General features: G+C 41.7%; 1 protein-coding gene across 1 annotated transcript; it reads right to left on the bottom strand.

The window, feature by feature from the left end:
* Nucleotides 1-14521: 14521 nt before the first annotated feature.
* dand5 (DAN domain family, member 5) lies at nt 14522-15573 on the bottom strand. The gene is made up of 2 exons (XM_084929982.1): nt 15106-15573; nt 14522-14821 (listed from the first exon to the last, which is right to left on the bottom strand). The coding sequence occupies exons 1-2, from the start codon at nt 15571-15573 to the stop codon at nt 14522-14524; spliced, it is 768 nt and encodes a 255-aa protein (XP_084786108.1).
* Between the last annotated feature and the right edge of the window lie 913 nt (nt 15574-16486).

Raw genomic sequence — 16486 nt, 5'->3', positions numbered from 1 at the left:
GTATATCAATATTTTGGCCGTGTCTCACCGCCACCCACTGCATATTTATTTCATCTCCTCCATTACCTTTTGTGCATCACATTGTGGCTGAATAATGTGCATCGGTAGCATATAGAGTGATTGTATAACCTAGATTCTGTCAGGTGCAAGAATACATCATTAGGAGATTATGAACACACTCAATACCAGAAGTGTCAAAATCATTTTACATCATTGGCCAAATGCAGTCTAATTTGAACTTAGAGTGAAAAGACCAGTAAAGCTATTTTCTGGGAAAAAAAGAAACAAAACCTGGAGATAAAAAAGATAAAAAAAATAAAAACAACAAATAGTTTCCCTTACTTTAAATGTAAAGAAGTTTAACTACACATTTAATTCCAGATGTGCCTTAAGAAAAAGGAATGCAATTGCAACAGTTTTTCCACATTATAAAGAAACACTGCTGTAGAAACACATCAGCACAGCTCTTTGGGACCACATTGTAAGAAAAAAAGGAGTTATTCTTGAAGGCAATTTATCAAAGATTATTTATGAATTTAAAGAAAGTGTCCTTTTTTACTATGTAAAAACCCTGAAAATCAGTTTTAAAGAGTAAAAAAAAATGTATCTGTCATTAAATTGAATACTAACAATAAAAAACAATTATTGCTCTTTCATACTTTATTTACTTTGGAATAATGACAGGCTAGGGTTTTGTCTTTGTTTGTAAGATGACCAGCGACCATACAGTTAAATGAAAACTGTGAAAGGTCAGCAGTTTCCAAAGCTACCCTTTAGTTTGCCAGTTTTAGCCTGCGGGCTGTATGTTTAACACCCCTACTCTATAACAAAAAGCTACTTAGAATCAGTATATTATTATATGGGATCAGTGCACAGCGTTTTGTGTTGTTTTTTAATTTCAGTGGCTTTTAACCTAAACAATGGTTCTGTACACACTAATCTACACCATTCAAATACCTTCATATTGTACTTTGCTTCATATTCACTCCATCTCTGAGTGGACTTACACACTAGCAATACCACTTTAGTAGTAAAGTATCACTCAAATAAATTTTGAAATACAAAACAATATGATATAAAAACAAAAAGTGCAAAACAATACCGAAAAATGCCTCAAATAATGTTTCCCTCCCAAAAATGTCTGCTGTTTAATCCAGTTAGGATGAGTTATTCTGCTTATTTAGATAAGTACGGTGCCTTAAATTAGTAGAAAAATCAAACTTGTGTCAGGGACATGAACTTTCTCTTACAGTCGAGCTCACAAGGAGAGGCTACAAGAGGTGTAACTTATCAGGTTTTGAAATACTAAATACAAAAAGCATTCCACCTACATAAAAATGTGAGGAAAAGTTTGCATGTTATGAACAAGTTTGTGTCTCTCTTGTTTGCACCCCCGAGGCCATGTGTGACCTTTGCAAGCAACAAGGTATGTGGATCATCTCGGGCTTTGTCAAAGCTTCACCCAGCCGATAAGAAAGGACTGCTTTAGAGAAAATGGCCAAAAAAATCCCCCCAAACACTCACCCCCCTGAAACGAAAAACTGATGATAGCTATCCAAACTAATCTTTTTTTTCCTTCTTAAATGACAGTTTATTTTTTCTATGTAAGCTTCGAGCATTGAGCAGGCCAGTAAGAAGAAAGACAGGATTGTGAAGGCTTTGGAAAATAAGCTTGTGACAAGTCCTGCACTTGCAGTGGATATGTGCAGTACTAATGTGTTCAGCTTTGCTTCACCCTAGCGATATAAAACACCCTACGGAGCTCAGGTCATATAATTTGCCTTCTCTCAAAAGAAAAAGGAAAAAAAAATCCCTCCCTGGGAACCAGAACATGAATTTAATAGTTATTCTTATTAGCTCGCACAACTGCTGGGAGCCTGCAAAATAAAATAGCGGTTTTTCTGTTGATCTGTTTACGCTCGCCTAAGGAACTTTACCGCAGAAGGAGCCAAGACTCCAGAATAAAAAAAAACAAAACCTTTTTCTCTCTCCCTCAGATCTAAAGTGGACTTATTATGTTACCCATGGCAGTATTCCCAGTGTGGAATTAGGACTTTGAGCTCCGATAACGTTCTGAATCCCAGCACGGCCCTGCTTTAACTGGTGGTGGTCACACACCGCTCTCTGTCATGCCCTGAGCCAATCCAGCCGAGGAATTAGTCATTAATAGGGGGACGACTTCGGGCTGCTACTGTTTCCCATAGCGGTGAAAGAAAGAATATTATTTACAATGATCTTTGTGCCGCTGTGTGGTCTCAGAAATGGTTCTCACTCTGTTTTTTTGGGTGTATGTGTGTGAGTTACATCTCGGCTGCCCTAAACAACAGTTGCGTTAGTTCATCTGTTTCACATCCTCCATAACTGAAATTGCAGCAGCTTAGTAACCCCCTCATGCACCTTAAACCTCTCCGTACCTCTGGTTCCTTATCATTAGCAGTGTAGTCTCTATGCCCCTGTGTTGCTATAGGAAAACAAAAGAGTGCAAATCTTCCAATCTCCTTAATGTTCACTAATCTAACGAGTGCGGCGGGGATATTAAGCAGATTGCTGAGCATTACATTTTACCATTAGAGACATAGCCATCAGCCATTTCGGCACTTCTGGATTCTTTTCCTCAAAAGCCCCCCCCCACACCCCCCTAAAAAAAAAAAAAAAAAAAAAAAAAAAAATCAGATTTTACCATTATTTCTCCAGTCTGATCCTATCGGCCTGCTGCGTCTTGGGTAGATTATGATTTGGCATGATGAAGAGAAGTAATCAAATCATGCTGCTGCTAAGTGTGGTTACTGCTGAGTGCGGGAGAAAGTGAGTGGGAGTATGTGTGACCATGTGTGTGTTTTTGACAGCGACTGAGAAAGAGAAAATGGCATGGTAACAAGCCAAGTTAATAAAGGGAAACAATTAGGACATAAAAGATTGATATAGCCCACAGTTTTTAATGCTCTTGTCCCTCTTAATGAAATCCCTTTGACTATATCTGCTTCACACACAGAGACACGTATATGGACATGTACACACTCATTATAGTGATCCCATTGCTTCCCTCAGGCTCTTCTGACAGGTGTGGCTCCCACACAGACACATAGATAAACACTCACACACACAAACACACACACACATGCACAAACCAGGCCCTACAGGGCATTTTCCCTATCCTGGGACTGCACAATGGGCACTTTGTACACCCTCCCACCTCCCAACCCCGGCCCTTACCATCAACACCCCACCACCACCCCCTCCCAACGGCTTCCAGCACATCCCTTTTTAAATGGGAGATTATGCAAATGAGCACACACCATTGCAGCACCCCACATATAAGTGATGTGCATTGAGGGAAAGCTGTAGTCTGTCTATGGGAGTCAGCACATGGATGTTTTTACCTACTAAGCAACGGAAATGGCCTAAATACACAGTCGACATCCCAGGTGTTTGAAGCCATATTGTGATATTTCTTCTATCAGTCACGAGCGGCAATGTAGTTTTTCACGTTCTCCCGAATAATTTAGTTATTTTATCCCAAATATGTTTCTAAAATGTCTCCTTTCACCAGTGGAAAAATATTTCTTCTTCATTGCCGAGAAATCTCAAGACTGACAAAATAGGCTCAGACAATCTGATCTGAAACTGCAGTGCGTGGACTGAACGAAGAGCCTTTGCAAATTGGTGCATGAGACTTTTTGCACGCAGTCAAAATACGAAGAGCACCATTCATTTTTTGTGACGGACGAGGTATTCAGATCCCTCAAAGAAGTATAAAAGCTACGATTGCACGATTTAAAAGTGAACAAAAAAGTACAAAGCAACAACAACAAAATGTACAATATAACACTGCTGGTGTGATTTTATTATTGTAACATTTATTAATGAACAGGCAAGTGTTACTTCTTGAAATGCTGCCAGTTGATGTACTTTATGTAAGAGTTTCACTATTAATGGACTGTATTTTGTAGACACTTGACCTAAAAGTAATCTTCTTTGTCAGATAAATGTAGCATGTCCTTCAGAGATGTTCTGAAAAAAGAAACTCTCCAGACTGTACTTGATTGTAGCACTTAGTTGTATTCTGCCACCTAATAATAATGAAAATCTGTCACTGTCAACGCTGCAAAATCATACAAAAAGAAATCAGAAATTTGGAGCTTCTGAGGGGAAAGAATGTGAGTGAACTTGATGCCCGAGAGTCAGGAGAGCAGAGGGCAAGCTCAGCACAAATACCAGAGTAGCCCATTTAGATAAAATAAGATATAGATGCATATCATAAATGAAAGCGAGGCTTTAAAAACAGCTGATACTCACTTCCATAGGGTGCCGATTAGAGGAGTGTGCAGACAGAGAGGTGCTAGAGATGAACACGGATACACACAAACCCACACGGCGAGCTTGTTACATACAGCAGTTAGGTTCGGGGTCAGGCTGGGACACAGGTTACCACAGGGTTAAAGCCTCGTGCACATGAGAAAAACAGCAGAAACAGATTTAAGAGAGAGGTGGATGCCAAGAGTGCCATCTGTTTTAGTTACCCCCCCCCCCCCCAGTTTCCTCTCTCTCCTCTCTCCCATCCCTCCCTAGCTTTCTCCATCTTTGTCTCTCTGCGCATTCCCCACCGATCCCATCTTCCCATCTAAAGCCACAAACATATTTTATCAACAGCTAAATTTTGCCCTCCATTATTTGCTTTCTGAACACCGCTCGAAGCACTGATAATCAACTAAGATCGCATAGCTACAAGGACGGGCGTGGAGATGGGGAGGAGAGGGGGGTAAGATAAGTCCAAATCTGGCAACCGTCTCTAGTGTAATGACACCTCCATCTCTATGGAAAACCATCCCTTTTGTCTTCACTTGCATGGAAGCTCTTTCTTTTTACTGTTTTGTTCCCAGAAAACCCATGGAACATTTGCCAACATTTTTAAGAGCTGCGAAAAGCAGGATTTTTTTTTTCTTCTGTTTTTTTTTTAAGTCTTCCACCTCGCAGGTGTTTCTTTTTAAGGCGTGCTCGACAATGCCAAGTTCGTCTTGGCTCGTCTTGAATGCCGCGGGCCTCGGGGGGAGAGAAAAAAAAAAAGCGAGGTTTGAGAAATCTTATTGATTAGCAGTTGTCGCTTCCCTTTTCTTTATCTCACTGTGGCTCTCCTTTTCTATCTCACTCACTCTATCGCCACACACTTTTTTTTTTAAAAACTGTCGATAAGGGGATGAGAAACCTTTAAAGGACAGGGCCAAGAAAGGAAGAGAGTGAATGAAATCTGGACTATAGCATAAAACTCTCTCCTCTCTCACAGGAAGTGGCTGGGCTTTTTTTTTTTGAGTGTCAAAAAAAGCTTTAGCAAAGAAAAAAAATGTCTGTCACATTTAAGTGAGCATTTGTGTATAAGTTTGCATGTCAGAGACTCTCAGCTCACACTAGAGTCCTCAGTGTGGGGCTTTTTTTTAATAAGAGGAATCTAATTTCCCTCACACCTTCAGGCTAACATCTCATAGATGCTGTCAGAGCTGATTTATGATGCATGCCTACTTTTAATACAGAAAATGGAAAAGAATAATAAATCTTATCTTATTCGGATGCGCTCCTGTTTGTCTGATTAGTATTCTAGGGGTAAGTGACACAAACGCAGCCAAACTGGGTTCATTAATATCAAGAAGAATTGCTGCTCGTTAGAGCCACCATGTGGCGCAGATATAAACAGCAAATTTGATAACTGTCAAATCTGTGTTTGGTCCTAACAAAATGTCATGTGAAAGTTATAGCTACAATAAGAAATAATGGATCCACGTTGCTTCCCTTGAGAGAGACAGAATTGATTCCGTTTTTTTTAAATTAGAGAGTGGGTGAAAAGAGAAAATAAACAGGTGGACTGCCAGTTAGGATCAGTGCTACACCGGCTGGATGGAAAGAAACATGGGGAAAAGAGGGAGGGTGGAGGAGAGCTCAGAGAGGAGGATGAAAAGAGGAAAACGGGAAAGAAGTGCCATCTGTTTTTTGGTTTTTTTTGGGGTGGGGGGCATAAAATATGAGTAGCGTTCAGAGGCAGAATTTTAGTATAGACTCTGGGTGTGAAAGGACTTTTCATACAAGGAGGGAGGCGACTACAAGGGCCAGAGAGAGGTAAGGGAGAGAGGGCAGATAAGAGGGAGGTGGACAGATGGAAGACAGAAATATGAGAGAGGGGGAAAGAGTGAGTGAGAGTGAGAAGGAAAGAGGACCAGAGATTGGGTCTGGCAGCGGTGTGAGCGCACTGGGCACACACACATCAGGAGGGGACATGACTCGACATGCCGGCTCAACCCAGCTGGGTCAACGCTCTGCACTGCCATGTTGTTTTGGCTTGGCATCCCCTGCTCTTACAAACACAGACACACGCGGGCACGCACGCACACATACACGCGTACAAACTGACAAACAAATCCAGTCACCCACAGCTTGCTCGCTCCCTCATTCGCACTCTCCCAGTCTCATATCTAGACACACACTCATTCGCAGACAAACACACACTAGCTCACACCCAAAATGCCATGGTTTTGGCTAGAACTGGACGGGCAGGCGAGGGCCCTGGACTAATGGAAACGCCAAACTCGTTACTCTAACGCTGGGTGACAAGGGCACCTTGGGCTGCAGATGTTCCTGCTGATGACAGATGGAGCCTGGCACTGCCAGGGGACAGTGGGCCAGGCCTGCGCCAGCTCCATGCCACCTGCACCCCTCCTCTGTACCCCTCCACACAAACTCCAGCATGCACACACCGCCTCGCTTTCTCACTTGGCCTATCTCTCTTGAACACTGGCGCACTGCCCCCCCCCCCCCCCCCCCCCCCCACACACACACACACACCTCCCCCCTTTGTACCCCCACCCCCTATGCGTATGTCTGTCTCTCAATCACTCTTCTTCTTTCTCTTTCTCACACACTGGCATGATACTATTCCTCCTCTGCCCACTGTGATGATGACTGTTTGATGGATCACTGTTTGCGGACAGATATCTATGACACTGGCAAAATGTGCTGGATGAATTGTGTCTGTAGTGGTCCTGATCTTATTAGCAGTCCGAACAAAAATGCGTGTTTCATGAGCCCGATTCAAGATGAACTGCTTTGCAACACATAATCCGGTGCTGCATCCCAACGAGCGCTTTCAAAAAAAAAAAAGAGAGACGGTTACCAATGTTTGTCACACATTTTGTCAGTGTTATCCGATGGCTGAGTGTAATCCGTAGCCATTCCCACTTTTGCAGAAAGCAGATTCCAGATCAGCTAATGCATGATGGAGACTGTGTAATGATACCATTTATCTTCATGGAAGTGGTGACAGGCTTCTGGAGGTGATTCGCTGGTCTGGCTCAAGCAGACAGTCCACCAGGATAATTTGCTTGATGCTGTTAGCAGCCAGATTACCAAAGTGTGCTCAGCTGTAAATTTGACGATGATGGTTTTTTGCGAGGCTTTCGGTTCTCGGCTCACCATGAAAGAATATCCTGAATCGAGTGAGAAACAACCAGTGATGTTTCTCACTGTGAAAGGCCTCTTCTTTTCCCCCCTCTTTTCTTTTTTGCTCTTTTACTTATTTCTCATCTTAGCTTCTGGTCAGATGTTAAAGATAAATAAAAGGGAACTACGCTGGAGTGGGCGAACACATGAGGAAAACAGGGGGAGGTAAGCCCAGGGTTCACATCAAAGTCTTTTTTTTCTCACAGAAAATGGGATGAGATTCTGGAAAAGTGCTTGTGCTGCCACGCCAGCTACAAATCCAGGCACTTCGTCTGTCAGTCTGGGAATCCAAGTGCTGAAAGAACACCAAGACACCAGAGATTCATATGTTTGCCGTTTCATAAATTTTGATAAATCTGACCAGGCCCGGTAGCCAAAGTTGTGTCTCCAAGTTGGCTCAGAGTGGTCTTTCCCACTGTTGGAATTTGTGCACTGTGATATTGAAATACTCTGTGATTAATGTGTATTTTGACATTGAAATGTTATAGAAGTCCCGTAAATGGAACAAACAACGTGCACGACTATAATCAAAGTTTCATGGGAGCTTGTGAATCTGTCAGTGTAAAAACCATTTAGCAGCCTCCGGTTTTTCATTGTGACTACAACTCTTTGGAGGTTTTTTTTTTTTTTCAGTACTATTACTGCTGCATTTTTGGTGCTGCACCCCCTTTCCCTACTAATTCAGCACTCTTGCATCAAGCTTGCATCTCTCAACCCCTCCCTTTCATCACTTCATCCAGAAACCATGTGCGGCATGTCATTTCAACTCCCTCCATACTGAAGAAGGGCCCCTAACAAAACAAAACAATTATCTTTCCCCTCGTTAGGACCTGGCTTGCATCCCCTCTCCCTCTTTAACTCGCCTCTTCCTCCTGTCGGACCCAGCCTTTGGTCTTCCCCTTCCGTAGCTGTCTGTGTGACAATAAGTTGAGCTGAGGGTCTCTTAAGTGCTTCTGGAGTGGAGCGTTTAGCTGATTTTAGGCTTCATGTTTCTTTCAAAGGCCTCAGAAGGAACAGGGGCGCAGGATAGTTTTGACATAACGACGAGGACGAGGTGCTCGAGGGAGAAAAATGAAGGGAAGGCAAGAGAGCATAAGTAGTTCAGCAGATGATGGCATGTAGTGGTATGAGGTGGGCGCTGATGTGTGCTGCTTAAAAGGAAGGGGAATGGATGGGTTGGCAGTGGAAGAGTGAGCAGGTTTCACCATGCCAGCTCTTAATTACTTTAATTGGAGTCATTAGCTAAGTGAGCATGAGAGACATCACCTGCATGGCATGCAGGACCGCACCTGCCACAGCGACATTGCTATCATCATCACACTCCAGCAGAGGGTTTACTGACAGCTCGACACTCAGCAGCAATAATCACCACAAATATATTCACAAGTACAACCCAAGCAAATACAAATATCATCAAATGCAGATAGAAATCACTCAAATATCACTCTTAATGAAATAGAAATGTTTTAGAGAAACTACAGATTTACAAGCTGCATCTTAGGGATCATCAGATAATAAAAAAGCAGGTTAAGGATACTGTTGGTCACTTAGTTGGGTCTGAAAAATAGACAAATAACTAAGTGTGTAAGTGGTAGGTGTGTGCAGGAAGAATGATTGCAGCTTTCAAAACCTCTTTCTGTGTTTACATGATTATTATTTTAAGAGAAACTACAAATGTTGTGAACATATTTCATAAGAACAGCCAAATCACGTAGAGCTTATATCAGGCAATGTTACATTTTTACATCAATCCATATTTCTATGCTTAGACGTAATCTTTTAAAGCAATGCATTTCTGAACATAAATAATTCTTATTTACCACGTTTCAACTGCTAAGCAATGTCAAAATTTTAGTGATAGAGTCATATAATCTTGATTAAAAGATTATGTGAAATCTAAAGGTAATAAATGAGGTTTATGGAATTGTGTTTTCCATTTGTGGTCTGCTTGTAGCCCTTGGTTGAGCAGGCTCTGGGTGTGTGCACGTAAATAGCTGAGAGCACAAGAGGGAGGGTATTTGAGAGCTGTAAACTCGAAACCACGGACTATTGTCTGGTGACAGTTTAGCTTTGTATAAGCGCTTTTAATCCATCTGCATTCGTTTGAAAAAAAGAAAGGAAGAAGTCTTGGCCTGGCTGTACTGGAAGCCACAAAAAACTGGCCTATGGTCAGCAGACTTGCCAAGGGGTTCCTTAACTGAGTCACATGTGATGTCTTGCTCGGTCTTCTCCACATTAAATCAGGTTGTAATTGAATTAAATGTTGTTTCAATCGCTTGTAAAACCTTTTAAAGAAATAAAATAAACCCCCTTCACCTTACAGTGTCAGATTAGCAAAAGTCTAACTCACACAGAACCAGAAAAACCCATTCAGTTATTTTACTATGGTTACTGGTTAAAACTACATCAACATTTTATCCAATAACAAACTTTTGTAGGGCTACACCTATCTTTGTTCTGCTAAGCACCCAACAGACAGTCTGGCGGGCAGGTTGGCAGTCAGGCAGAATGGCAGTAGGCTGGCAGGCCTAGCCCGGGGCGCCATCTCCAGCAGAGCCAACTCTGACCAGCTGGTCCACACTAACACCACAGAGTGAGCATGTACTGCTGTATCAGAGGGGAAATGGATGTTATAACCGTGGAACAGACACACTCTCACCTAGAACCTGACACCTACAGCAGTAGACCTCTACTGCGGGGATTTAGGTGATAACACACCATCTCACCTATGACTTAACAGGTCTTACAAATAATCCTTCTGGTATACCTCTTCACCATCCAAATTTATTTCCAGAGAGTGCATCCTGGACCCCTGTTCACCCTCACCCGCAGATGCCAGATCTAGGAGCATGATCACTACTCCACTCAGGTCCAAACTAAGCAACAAGCTCCAGGGCGAAAACATAAAGCCAGCACTAAAGTGCCAAAAACTGCAGTGCCTTCAACAAATACTTGAGGCTAGCTTTAAAAAGGGCACATTAAATCCCCATAGATGTTAAAAGATTCCCCAACTGTACCATCTATTAAGACTTAAACTTTTTTTTTAAAGTGTGACCACATTATAGCTAGCAGGTCAGGCTTCAGGTTTGCTCCATCAAACCACTAAACTGTATCCATCATCTGAGTTTGTGGTAAACTGGCCCTAAAAATCACAGGAACATATTGTCTAATCAGATACTTATTCTGGATGGGATTGCCTTGGCCTCCAGTAACACTGTAAGGAATCTTGGAGTCATTATTGACCAGGATATGTCTTTCAGCACACACACATTAAACAAATATGTAAGACTGCTTTCTTGCATTTGTGCAATATCTCTAAAATTAGAAACACTGTGTATCAGAGTGATGCTGAAAAACCAGTGCATGTATTTGTTACTTCTAGGTTGGACCACTCTAATTTATTATAACCAGGTTGTTCTAAACACTCTCTGAAAAGCCTTTGATTGATTCAGAGCACTGCAGCTAGAGTACTGAGAGGGACTAAAAAAAAACAAACATATTTCTTCCATATGAGCTTCACTGGCTTCCTGTTAAATCCAGAAACAAATTGTAAATCCTTTTCCTTCACACTGCTGAATCAAGTCTCATCTTATCTTAAAGACCTCATAGTACCGTATCGCCCCAAAAGAACACTTTGCTCTCAGACGTCTGCCTTACTTGTAGTTCCTAGGATATTTAAAAGTAGACTGGGAGGCAAAGCCTTCAGCTTCCAGGCTCCTCTTCTGTGGAACCAGCTCCCAGTTTCTATTTTGGAGACAGACAATCTCTCTATTTTTAAGATTATGCTTAAAAATGTCTTTAATTTTGATTAAGCTTATAGTTAGAGTTGGAGTAGGTGGCTCTAAGAGATAAGGTTACTCTCTAAGAGAGGGTTACTCTCTTAGTTATGCTACAGTAAGCCTAGACTGCTGGGGGCAGTGTGTTTCTTCTTTTTCTTTTCATTCTCTGTGTTTATACATCACTGTATTTAAACATTAGTTATTATTCATTTCTGGCACTCGTCCCCTCACCTCCCATGTTGCAGCAGAGTGCTGTCCCTCCCTGAGTCAGATTTCTTTCTCTTAAAAGGTTTCTTTTACCACTGTTTTACCAAAGTTTTTCCTTACCACTGTTGCCTAGTGCTTGCTCATAGGTCATCTGATTGTTGGCGTTTTCTCACTATTATTGAAGGAGTCTCTTCGCCATAAGAAAATAAAGCACCTTGACACAACAATTCCTGTGATTTGATGCTATGTAAATAAAATTGAAGTTAAATTAAATGGACTTGGTGGTACTTGTCCTTCTTACTCACTTGAGCACGCAAAGTGTTTACTATTTCACTCAGTAAAACACACATACATACATTTACATAGCATTCTTATCTATGCCTAAGCCCTTTCCAACATTCACACACACATTCACAATGGCTGCATCAGGGATAATATGAAGTATTTTTCTTAAGGATACTCAGGCATGCCAACATGCCAACACCACCCTTCCAGTTTGGTAGATCACCTGCCCTAACACCTAAACCACAGCTACCCACACGTTTAGCGGTATTTGGTATCGCTAGTATGACCACACAGTGTGGTTAATTCTACTAATGGGCCATCCAAGAAATGTTTGGTAAGTTATATTGTTATTTTTTATTTGTCATTTAACACTATTTTGGGATATTTTATCTCTGTGCAATGGGTGCACCTTGCTAACCAAGCTCGCTAGCTAGCTGATAGCTTAGCACATCATGCTGTCATCTCAATTTTGTCAGTTACTGCTAAAGAAAAAAAAACAAAAAACGCATTAAGTTATTTTTACTTACGGTATATGGTCCAGAGTAGCACGGTGATTTAGCTACAACGAAGCCCAAAGTAGCCAGCAAAGGTAGGAAAGACCAGGAAATCAATGGAAAGATTTCATCAGCATCAAACTGGTTCAGTGTGGTAATTTTCCTTTTCTTACTATGAATCATAAAATACTTCAATGAGCACTTAATATATTATTATAATGAAGGAAAAAAATATGTATATAACTTTTCAATAATGAGCAAAATGGGCACCTATAAGTCTCACTTTATCATTCAGTTTCCTTTAAATTCACCTTGACTTAAGTAATATTTCTTGAGTCCCACCCCACCCTCCAACCCCCCCACACATACCCATCACACATACCTCCCAACCATTTCCATGTCTGACAGTTAAAAGGCCTACACACACACAGAGAGAGAAAAAGCAGGCAGCTCATTGTGCGTTTTAAAGCGCTAACTAGGCCACTTAGCACCCCGTGACGCTGATCTGATCCCCGAGGCGCTGAACTTGGCAGCAGGCCCTCCTCCTTTCGCTCCTTCCTTTCCCCTCGCCATGGGAACCAGGCCATCCTTAATGACACAGGAGTGCTCCGCCGGATCCCACAATGCAAAGGGGGCTGACATCTGTCTTGCTAAGTGGTGCAATCTCTTGTGCACCTTGTTTGTTCAATCAACAACCGTCTTCATCCTCCCCTCCCCTCACTATGCCCATTTTTCTTTTTTTTCTTTTTTTTTAAATCTCTCTTCTTCCAGGAAAAAAAAAAAGATTGGAAAGAGGGTGATACAGGGAGAAGATAGTGAGCTCATCACTCTTTCTTTGTTAACATCATCATGCGGACTGATGGCAAATGCGCTATTGCATAATGACATTTAGGGAAATACAGCCATGATTAGTTATAGATTACTCAGACTTTGACATTTCACAAACAACCCTCTTCACTATGAGGAATTTGTTCATTGTCGTGTGAGTCTCCCAAGCTCTCCACCTTCTCTATATGTCTACGTATAGAGGAAAAAAAAGAAAAAGAAAACAAGTGCCTGATTAAAAGTGGCCCCTAATTCTTCACAGTTAAGACCTGGGCAAATATTTGTCCCATCAATCTCGGAAAATATAGCCATCAACGCAAGATGTTAATCACATGCTAATGGAATCCAAGGGACTCAATGCACCCCCGTAGTGCAATGAACGCTTTCACTTTTTCAGAAAGCCCACGTGAATGCAAATGGCCATCTAAGCAGCCATTTTGACAACATGCCAAGGCGACGTAAAGAGCCCCCTTCTTTATGCTCCTCTGGGAATGTATGTAGGGATGTGTGGGATGAGTTCACTTTACCAGGCCCAGGTGCCAGGATATAAATGAATAATAGGTTTTATGGGCTCTAACGGGGGGAAAAAAGCACATACACACATAATCACACATGCCCTCTTGCTCAAGTGCATCTGTGGTGAAGGATGTTCAAATTCCCACAGCTAGCTTGAAAAGAGATTGGGCATGAGAATAGGTGGTGCCTATACATAATTCAGGGGTCCATGCTGAAACAATTATGTTTGCTTACCGCTAAGTACTTGTGCTCAATAGCCTGCTTGCTGTCTAGTTCGGTGCTTTCAGATGTAAGTGCTATGTGCTAAAAGTCGATGGAACACGGCTTTTTAATAAAATATAGAAGCTGACACTTGAATGTTTGAATACAAGAGTGGGAGGGAAAAAAAACAACAAATGCTCTTCATGTTTTTACTTGAGCTTTGCATGCAAACTAAATTGCTCTTGTAAATCCAACAGTGTTGGCAGAAAACTAATTAGCAATGCCAGAGAAAAAAAGGAATGCGGACAAAGAGGACATTTTAATGACAATATCACAGATCACAATATTTCAGTTTAGATTAATCTAAACGTACTTTTAATCATAAGTCCAGTGTGGACCGTTTCTTTTGTTGCGACAGAAAAATCCGTGACCGAAGCTCAGGTGACTTTGTCAACAAGCGATGGTGGGAGAAGCCACCAGAATGTTTACCTTCTGAATAATACATTCAGACTCAAAAATACAGATACACATACGATTACACATACAAATATTTGTTCCAGCTATTAAAATAATCACTTTATCGTTTATGAAAAATAGTGGCTCACTTTGGCAGTGATTTGATTCAAATTAAAAACTTGTCTCCTACTTGAATTTCTATGTGATTTGCAACACAGGATTGCATTCAGACAGCACAAAATGTCATGAAGCCTTGTTGCGGCAGCTTTTACAGCATTACACGTGCCTGGAACCTGCAGCCATGGCGCTCTTTTCTTCACGGCCTGTCTCACACTTGCACTCTTCCACCACCATCACTCGCTTCTCCCGGACGTCGGCTCCACAGCGCAGAGGCACAGTAACAGTCTGAGCTTTTGATGGTGCACAGCGGGAGCAGGGGGCCCGCCGGTGGAAGGCTCCTGTCTCAGGACTCAGTCCTTCAAACTCTCCTTCAGACGGGACAAAGAGGGAGCTGCATTGGCCGAAACACAGCTTGTTGTGTACTGTCACTGTTTCGCATCCATCTGCTGTCACATGCTGGGAAGATGACAGTGAGGGTCAGGTTTAGGGTAAACACAGCAGCTATAGACATAAATGTTTCTTTTACCTCTGAGAAAGTAAAAATCAGCGCTTCAACACCACAGCTAATGCAGACTGTAATAATCATTTTTTAAAAAAAAAAAATCAACACTAATGTGACTAACAATGAGAAATTTCCAATATTCTGTGTAGTCGTGTAAGAAGTCAGTTAACTTGACGCTGATTTGCATGTGCATATTAATGGGGAAAGAATTGAAAACGTATGATTCTTTGGCTCTTACCTGAGTGAAAGGTACTGCGGTGCATGTCTGTTTCATGTCCTTCAGGTTCCCTGGCAAAGACATCTTGCTGCCTTTATCTATGACTTTCTGCCACATTTGCAGGCCCTGCTTCTTCTTTAGCTCCAACTCAGTGGGGTTTTTAGGGCGCAGGTTGTGTAGTGGATTTACAGGAGCCTTGTTGCCCACAGCCTGACCTGGACGACCGCGAGACAAGAAGGAAGGGAAGGGCAGTCTGGTACTGTGGGAAGGGGCTCTTCTGGGGGTCAGTCCTCTTCTGAAGAATCCAGACTGGGTCAGGGTATGATGGTCCAGCTGCACAACCTTGACAATCCCCTGGACAGGTTCCTCTGGTCCGCTGCCAGATGACTCAAAATCAACCCTGGATCCTTTCACATACGAGCTGTAAGGAAGTGTAACAGCCGCCGCTGTCCAACTTGACAAAAAGATAAAGGCGATGAGGAGAGCCATACTCTGAGGAAAAGTTGGATAACTGGCAGAAATGACTTGAAACACTGAAATTATTTTAAAATTTACCACTATTGACTTTAAAAAATTAAATTAAAAAAGAAATCTTTGTCTGGTAGTTTGTGGTCCAAGGTTCCAAATGGCAACCTTGCTGTCAGTGCTTTGCCAGTATGGCGGAGGGAGTCTTTTTATGTAGGTAGCTGCCAATTCTCACCTGCGTTTAATGCAAAGAAGGTGTCACAATTCCCACACCAGACCAGACATCACACCCAGCTTAAAAGTCCAGGTCATGGATGGTTGCCAGACTGAGAGGATTTTAGTTTCAAAGCAAGTGTGGAAAAGACGGTCATAAAAACATAACATTTGAAAGGTGAGCTTGATCTCGGAGTTCAAACTAATCCGATCTGGGCTGATTCCACAAACACTAATTATGCTGCGACTTTTATTTAGAATGCTTTTAATTAAAAAATAAGAGAGAATATTTACAACAACAACAAAAGAACATCAACAGATATAGAAGTTTTTTCAACAGTTGAATGGAAAGACCTTCAGTCTCCTTCAGCATAGAGAAAGTATGAACGCCATTCTTGTAAAACATGGTCTAATGTTTGCTGCCTAACAGCACCAAATATCCCATAGGTATTGATCTGGTTATACCAAAACATATAAGATATCAATATCTTTTAAATAAAAGTCTGTTCTTGTCCTAGCACACAACCGCATATAATTTTTTATTGGCAGAAATGACTGCAGTGCTGATAAGAAAGAATTAGAAATAAATAAATATAACAGTAAGAAAACATTAACAGTTGTGGGAATTTATTAGAATGAATCACTAAATTAGAATTCTTGATGCACAATTAACCTAAATTCAACCTGGAGGTCTGGGAATTTTACGTGTATGCGTAAACACACA

This window comes from Perissodus microlepis, chromosome 6 (genome assembly GCF_051167445.1).
Source record: "Perissodus microlepis isolate ML-2025 ecotype Zambia chromosome 6, ASM5116744v1, whole genome shotgun sequence".
In the NCBI taxonomy this organism is placed as follows: Eukaryota; Metazoa; Chordata; class Actinopteri; order Cichliformes; family Cichlidae; genus Perissodus; species Perissodus microlepis.
This window is presented reverse-complemented; position numbering and strand designations above follow the sequence as displayed.

Excerpts from the sequence above, each read along its gene's own strand:
- dand5 (XM_084929982.1), bottom strand. The coding sequence starts at position 15,573 with ATGGCTCTCCTCATCGCCTTTATCTTTTTGTCAAGTTGGACAGCGGCG. Across the intron at positions 14,822-15,105 it reads CCGCAGTACCTTTCACTCAG|CATGTGACAGCAGATGGATG; the intron begins GTAAGAGCCAAA and ends TCATCTTCCCAG.